At 35.0% G+C, this 8,561-nt stretch overlaps 1 protein-coding gene across 1 annotated transcript in view; it reads left to right on the plus strand.

The window, feature by feature from the left end:
- Mid1 (calcium-permeable channel component Mid1) overlaps window positions 1–7,562 on the plus strand; it is a 171,270-nt gene extending 163,708 nt beyond the window's left edge. The window contains exons 3-4 of the mRNA XM_085823206.1: window positions 2,870–3,214; window positions 6,402–7,562. Coding sequence (XP_085679332.1) covers window positions 2,870–3,123 — 254 coding nt within the window. The 3' untranslated portion in view covers window positions 3,124–3,214; window positions 6,402–7,562. The remainder of the gene's footprint in view (window positions 1–2,869; window positions 3,215–6,401) is intronic.
- The last annotated feature ends 999 nt before the right edge of the window (window positions 7,563–8,561 follow it).

Consider the following 8,561-nt stretch of genomic DNA (forward strand, 5'->3'; position numbering starts at 1 on the left):
AAATTCATCATGTAATGTTTCGGGAAAACAAAAAATCTGATATGGATTTCCTTGAATGGCCTATTAAATTATATAAATTTTTTTGCTGCATTTCATTTAAAGTTATTTCCTCGAATTTCATTAGAGAATTCATAGATTTCTCATTCAATTGATTCAGTTCTCTCTTCACGGCAAAGCAAAAATACATAAAAACTTAAAATATCTTCATTAAAAATTGCAAAATACAGGAGAACATAAAACACCAAATACAGTTAAAACAGTTGTAATTTTTTTTTTACAGTTAAAATTAAAAGTTTCTAGCAAAAACAAGCAATTCGGCTAGCTTTATTAGCTGGCCGAATTCGAAGGCAGTTTGAAGTCAGATTATTCGTTGCTCCCACTCGGGGAGAAGACACTGAAAGTGCAAAAACTTACCTAACTTACTATTCTATTCTACCTAATTACCTAGCTAATGAAGGACTACTTAATCGTTTATGGAAAGGCAGAAGAAGGAGGCTTCAAAGGAAAAAGATTTTAAAGGGAAAAGGTATAAAATTACAAATAAAGGTTTTAAAAAGAAAAAGAAAATTTTTCTGTAGAAGATGGAAAGAATATGTTAACAAGTAATTCATAAAGATAGATTTCTTATTCGCTATATTAAGTAAAAAGATAAAGGATATTTAGGAAGAAAATACATGTAAAATGGAGGAAAGAAATTAAGATAGAAGGAAGATTAAATGAAAGGAAGATTAAAGGAAAGAGAAGAACGAAGAAAAGAAGAAGAACGAAGAAAAGAAGAAGAACGAAAGAGAACTTCTTGAAGAAGAACGAGGGAATAAGTTTCAAACGTTTTTTACTAAGGACAAATTTCGACATTTTATAAAGAATTACTTACAAAGATACACTTCATGAAGGACTATAAAGTACTACTTTAAGATTTTTATTTTTATTTTTTTTATATGGCACACTATATGGCAATGTAAAAAACTTTGATTTATTAATAAATACTAGATAAGGGGGGACGTGGGCAGAACCGATTAACCGTAATGGTAGAGGGATGGTGCCCACGTCCTCCGTTACTACTACTGCTACTACTATTCTATTGTACCGAGTTTCAAATGTAAACAAATGGTGGTTCCTTAAGCTTAACTCGCCACTTTTAAACTGTTGATAATTCTACAAGTAATGCATGCAGATTAACTAAAGGCATAAAAACCTTAACCGAAACATAAAAACAAGAAAATTCAATTACTTTTAAGCAAAATGCACTATTTACTAGTATATAAGAATAAAACCTGAGCTCACCGAACGAGGCAACAGAGTGGGGACCTTGGAGATGGCATATAAAAAGTTTTCTAATTATAAATTATTGGTTTATATAAATATAATTGGTGTAACCGATTGAAACGAGGCGGACAGCTACAGTCCCATATACATTATAAATACAGTGCCATATACATTATAGCAGTCTCATATACAGAATTTCAACTTTCTACTCGTTCTTGAGTTAGGCGTTCATGAGTTACATACGGACGGACGTACAGACGTAAAAAAAATCTCTCAGAATCCATTTAAATCCAATTTACAATCCTTTTTAATAGAAACAGTCCTTTATTCTATTCGTACATACAGATGTCAAGTAAAAGCATCGTTCAAATGATTTCGAGAGAGGTTCAAATGGGTATTTTCGTTGAAATGCGGTATACGACATTTTCTGCGATTACAATACTTCCTTTTCTCGGTATAAGGAAGTAAAAAGTACGTTTTGCATTTTTACTCTGCAGAAGTTTAAAAAAATAAATATATAATTCTTATCGAAATGGAATGGCGTAAACGAAGAAATAAAGTTCTTGCATTATATTAGATACGTGCTTAATTACATGACAAAATCAATGTTGGTGTCGGGATGTTTTAAATTTCTGGTGATTCGAAGCCTCAGATATTTCAGCTAATTGGAATCCTTTTATAATTTAAATTAAGCAGCATTATATAGCAGCCAATGGAAATACATGGATTATTTCTAACATCATTTCAATTTTACGTAAGCTCTGCTGGAGAGATAAAATTCACGTATATACACTGAAGTACCATTGAAATATTAGATATCCAATTAGTAACGTGTTGGTGCTTTTTTTATTTTCATAACGGCTGCTACTGGATGAGGTAAATGTAAGTAGATTTTCAGTTGCGTGGCCTGAAAAATGTCTTCCAGAATTTTCCATAATTCAATCAAAGATGCTGGGTACCATATGTGTAAACAATATGTACTAGTCTTTTCTTGTCACAGATCTTGGCTGGATACCACCGGGTAGGCAATCACATTCCACTGGTTGGAAATGACTAGAAAGACTAAGGTTGTCTAAGAAAGACTAGTACATTTCCATCCCCAAATGTACTAGTCTTTCTTAGACAATTTGAAGGGCTATAAGTGGTCGCTCAGCAAGTCTACATACCTAGATGAATGGTAATGTGCCATTTATACGCACCAAAGTTCTCAAAAGGAGAAAATATGCAGTTCTAACCAGGTTCATTGCATCCATGGCTTTATGGAGTTGGTGTCAGATTCTTAGACTACCCCAGCAGGGTGCTCATCATTCCATGCTATTCGCTTCAAATAATCGACCGTTCAGTCATTGTATTCCGTGGTCCAAACAATGAATAATGGCATTTGAAACAATGGCTCAAACGTAAAGTCAGCTGCCATCAAATTTACGATTTCTAACTTTTCGAACACCGATATTCGTATAAAATATAATATACATTAACTATCTTAAGCGTTAATCGAACGCTTTGGCCTTTTGAAAGCATTTGATATTTTATGATTTCTAAGGAAAAATTACCTTTTGAATTGAATTTTTCTAACAAGTTTTTATTTTTTTGGTCTTTTCAGATCCGGACATTCCGGACCTCGACAGCATCCAGGGCGATTCCTCATACGGCCCGCCTAACAGATGCTACTGTCCGCAGCACCTGGACCCGGGGAAGATCTCCGACGACCCGGAGTGTTATCCCCTCACCCCAGCCCAGCTGCGGAAGAACGCCTCAAGGAGGGGCCAGCACAGATCGGGGGGTGCCCCCGGTAGGCCTGCGTTGCCAACGCTGCTGGCAGCGCTGGTGGCGGCGTGGTGGACAAGGACCAGGTAGCATTCCAGACATCGAAACCAACAGATTGAGCCGACCGTCCGTCTGTCCACGAGAGATGGCACCCTCACAACACTTACAATAAAGCGCCAAGGTAAAGCAGTCTCATTCTTCAATAACTGAGTTGTCTTCATATATATACATGTTCTTAAAAGTATTAATTTTATAAATTTACCAGATAAAATGTGTCCCAGTGTACTAATATATATGGAAGCCTATACATATTATTAGCAGGAATAAAATTATCGATACAAATGAGGCAGACATACTTCAAAGTGCCAATCTTGAATCAGCTTCGATTTATGGCACTTGTAATCTTTGAGGCAATGGAAAGCTTGAATATTGAACAAATGCAGGTTAAAAAACAAATTATTCCCTACTTTTTTTTGGGGGGGGGGAAGACTAGAAAATTAATCTTTTTTTGTTTGACATTTAGCAAATGTCAAACATTTGCTGTTAGACATTTAGCAAATGTCAAACAAAAATTACATCCGCTTTATTAATAAAGACATAATATAGAGAATTGTCCATATTAATAACGGCAATTCTCTAATTAATCAGTCCGCTTTATCAACAAAGACCTAATATAGAGAATTGTCCATATTAATAAAGGCAATTCTCTAATTAATCAGTCCGCTTTATCAACAAAGACCTAATATAGAGAATTGTCCATATTAATAAAGGCAATTCTCTAATTAATCAGATGCTCTAATTTGCGATTATTTGTTAAATTCCTCTTTTTATAAAGGTTCTTCGTGGTCAGAGTTTAGTAGTGCCAAATAGTAATGCTCATTCTAAAAATTTATTGTTTTTTTCCGTCGGAATTTTGATTCTTCATTTCGAAATCAAACGAATCTATTTAATTTTGAATTTTTTTTTTTTTTTTTTTTTTTTTATATATATTTAGTAAAAATTATATTTACAATGAGATTTCTCAATGATCACAATTTTTGAATCATTGAAATTTTTTAATCTTCGCATAAGCCTAGTGTTATAACTAGTACTAGTACTAGAATAGTAATAGTGTTATAACTAGTACTATTCTAGTACTATGCCTAGTACTAGAATAGGCTTAGGATTAGAACTAATCTTATGCCTATTCCTATTAATATGCCTATTCCTAATACTATGCATATGCCTAGTACAAGTACTATTCTTCTGCCTATGCTTACTTCTATCCCGTTGGATGGACACTAATCCTAGTCCCAGGAATAGGATTAGAACTAGTATTAGGAATAAGCATAGGATTAGTACTGGCTGCTGGCTGGATGGATGGCCATAGCCACAAAGACAAGAAAGAAATAATAATGGGATTTTTTTTTTTTTTTTTTTTTTTTGTTTACTGTGTTTGTGTATTTATATATATGAGAGAGAGAGGAAACACATAACATTAACAGTTGTAGTTATCACGTAACATTTGTATCTAGAGAAGCACAAAAATAATGTTCCAATTCCGCAAATATAGCCCATAAAATGATGTCATCTTTTGTTTCGTTTCTTTATATTTCACGGAACTTTCATTTGCTCTTAAAATAACGTGAGCATTCTGAACAATGTTTAAGTAATTCCTATATTCCCAATTAAATCTTACATTCCCATTTAAATTCGTCATTCCAGTCCTATATTCCCAGTTATTACTATTATTATTATTTTTTTTTTCGATTCTAGACAATGCTAAATAAAATAAAATAATAAATATAGGTCGTCAATACCTCGTATTATCATACGATTGATTTGTAAATTCAATATTGTTACGGTTTTTGTATTGATTTATTTAGTTTGCTATTTTTAATAGAACTGTTATTAAATTGTTTCATTTCCCTGTGCAATGCAGCACGAGACTTATTTGAAGAGATAGTTACGCCGGAAAAATTAAAAATGCGGGAGCACGCGCCTTTAATAAATAGATATCTCGTAAATGTACGCTTTTGCTTTTCGGGCAAAATCGAGAAAATACCAGAATGGGCTCGTGCGTGATTTAAAAAGCTTATAAAAAGAGAAAAACAGTAGTTGTTTTACGAGTTTGTTTAGGAAACTGTTGTTGTTTACTGTAGCGAATTCGCGTTTAAAACGGATTAGCTTTCTCTATTTTGAATTAGTTGTTCTATTGTTTAAAAGTTAAAGGTTATAAGTTTAAAAGGTAATTACTGTGAAATATTGCAATATTATACGAATATTTGAGGAAATTTTAGCATTTTGTTTTATTTGCTGTGATAATAATAAATTTTACTCACTTTCATCAGACTTGTGCATTCAGTTTATTACGAACCCGTACGCGCGCAACAATATTATACACAGTTTTAATTTTATGATAAATACTATTTAACTAAAAATATCATATAATTGCACAAACTCGGCATTGCGCACTCCCTTGACTTTGTCCATGTACACATCGATCTATTTTCACATAAAAAGTCAAAGGAGCAGCCAATTCTACCCTAGAGTCAAACAAAATTATATAATCTCAATAAATTATATTTTAAATCAAACAATGAAATAACATAAAAAAGGGGAAATTCATTTTATAGCATCTAAGCACTACACAAAGGAAATATCCAGTTACCTTATTTAGAAATGTCCCTGTCTTCAGCATTCCTTAACAGCATACAGAAACTTCTTAAAATTATCTGAGCTAGAATCTGTATACTGGCGTCGCCGCATAAATTCACAAAAATAAGAGTTAAAAATACCCACCGTAATACCGGACTGTCGGCGGCATTTCTGCATGAACCTTTCTTGCGACAAACCCATTCAAAGCCATGTGAACGAACTTCACATTCGACCATATGCATTTCCTTCATACAAACAGGACACTTATAATGACTAATAAGTAAACCTTCATTTACACACCAGTCAATTAATGCTTTTTTTCCTTTTCGTTCTATGTAGAGAAACTTCAAATTAATATTATCACATTCAGCCATTTTACCGTGTAAACAAAACAAAAATAAATAAATAAATAAATAATAAAATAAAATAAAAAATAAAAACAACACACTTCCTAACCAACATCCAACACACAAACAAGCACTTACAAATATTTTCCCATCAGTCAAATTCACCGCAATCACGCAACCAATTACGTCATAGTAGAGTTTCGATAACAATGAACTACTCAAGCTACCATAAATGAAACAACAACTTGGCGATAATACAAGCGGCACCCTTAAATATAGGCTAACCGATTTTGCCGATAATGATTCAATTATGCACAAAATGAAGTTTGCAATGCTTTAACATCTATTTGATGTCACTAATTGATCTTTTTTTGTCTTCTGCAGGGCGCCGTTGGAGAGTGGAGCAGCGATTTAGTCCACCGTCAGGCAATCCTCCCTCCTTACACTCAGCAATGGAGTACAAGAAAATGTGTTGGTTTCGCTGCCGCGGAGCAGCAAGGATGCAGGATCTGTGGAGTGAGCAGACGGACGGACAGCTGCACGCTATACATAGTCCGTGGACGTGTACATATACAACAGAGGAGATATATATATCTATATATATATATATATACAAAATATCTATATACATGCGGACACCTGAACTTCAACCAATGTGTTGTTCGTATCGTTTAGAAAGTGTGCTTAGTAAAATCCCGGGCCGGAACTTTAACGCCATTTCCGTTTTCAACACCCATCGATGATAGGTTCGTTTTCACAAAGTATTAAAACCTATAAATAAAATGTATGTGTTTGAAACAACGACCATTGTGATTTGTATAAGTCCAGACGTGATTGCTCAACCACTGCGCAGAGATCATTGGTAGCAACGTCACATGGATACGAAAAACAAAGTGTAGAAGACAATGAACTCTATTTGGTGTTGGCGCAACGGACTATCCCTAGGTGGCGCATTCTGCAGTGTTGCCCGCGAGATGTGGTTCGGACGTTTCCTCGCACATACATACATACACAAAATGCAGATACAAACGGTCGTACAGTAAAATCTCTTTTTATAACGAGCTCCCGTTTTCATTTCGAGCCGATAATTAAAGCTACAGCGGACTTGACTCCGCCTTCAAAGCCAGCATGATTTCTCCTTCACATCGTTAAAGTCGGAGTTGTTATAAAGAAATTTTACTGCAGTTTTTTCCGACTTCCAAGCTATGCCTTCGTCACTGCGGATGCCCACCGAGAGAATGGAAAATATTCTTCTGGCCGCGAAAAAAAGAAATATATTTTCTTACAGAGGACGAACCAAAGCGGTGTCTATCTGAACCAGAGATAGCCTTTTCACATTTCGGGCTGGCGAAAGATCGGTTTGGGGCCCATCGTTCTAGATGCGCGTAGAAACTTTTGCGTCCAGTCTCTTGTATCATAAAACGACATTTGTATGACTTTTATATAATCCACGCAGATGAAATTCAAAAGCGTAGACATCCTTCCTGTACAGTCCTTCATCTGTAATCATCCTTCTGTCGAATGCATTAAAGAGAACGAATATTAGGACTCTAGAGATTCTTTCACATTTCTATGTTCACTAGACAAAATGTTTTACACTGCACTGCAGCACGAAACAACTTCGCTTTTCAAAAATTCAAGACATTAGTATATTACATATAACTTTACTTGTTCGTTTCAGATTATTTTTCAATGACCGTTTCATAAAGAAAGCCCCAATTTCTGAAACCTACCATGAGAAAGAGGTATTTTCTCGATTTCTGTGCCAAATTGGTCCTAATGTTTTATACCTATATTTATGTACTTTTAATACATTGCTTTAATTCCCCTCCCCCCAATGGCGGGCACTTCCCTATAACGGCATTGGCCACTCCTAAGGCCAGAAGCAGTGGTCATTTTATTATGGAGGCACCCAATAGGCGGCCACCGTTGCCTCCTATGAAGGGACAGACAATTTTACATCCATGCCTTCTCCGGGATTCGAAACCGGGTTTTTCGGTATCGCAGATAGGCTTCCTAACCGCTATCTATACCTGGGTCGGAAGCCAACTCAACGGTTGACCTCCCTAACCGCTATACCGTCTGGGCGGCTTGCTTTAATTTGTTGGGCATATTTCAAGATCCATGTATATATGCATTCTCGCAGACATTGCAAAAAATATTCTTGGCCGCATACATGAGATCCTGCCGGTCAGAGGGTAACCCCAGTCACTTAGCGTTAATTTCTTAACTTTAAGCATAACTGCTGAATCATAAATAAACGATACTGAGGCAAGAATTCAACCAATTAAATCTGAACCGAAGCATGACAACTCTCGTTTATTCATATTGCCGTGAACCTTGTGTTGAAGAACGCAATGATTTGCGCTTATATAAACTGAAAATGTAAGTGTGCAAATTCTATAGTAAACATAAAATAAATTCAATAAGATTCAGACCATAATAAAAAATTAAATGAGATTTTGATTTCACCTAATCGAAAAAACTGGTAATTATTCCTACAGCCTACTGGTAGGCATCCAATTAAAGATGGATAATTTAAAT

The sequence above is a fragment of the Stegodyphus dumicola genome, chromosome 9, assembly GCF_044657685.1.
Source record: "Stegodyphus dumicola isolate Sdum_Otavi_A_Nest chromosome 9, ASM4465768v1".
Classification (NCBI taxonomy): domain Eukaryota; kingdom Metazoa; phylum Arthropoda; class Arachnida; order Araneae; family Eresidae; genus Stegodyphus; species Stegodyphus dumicola.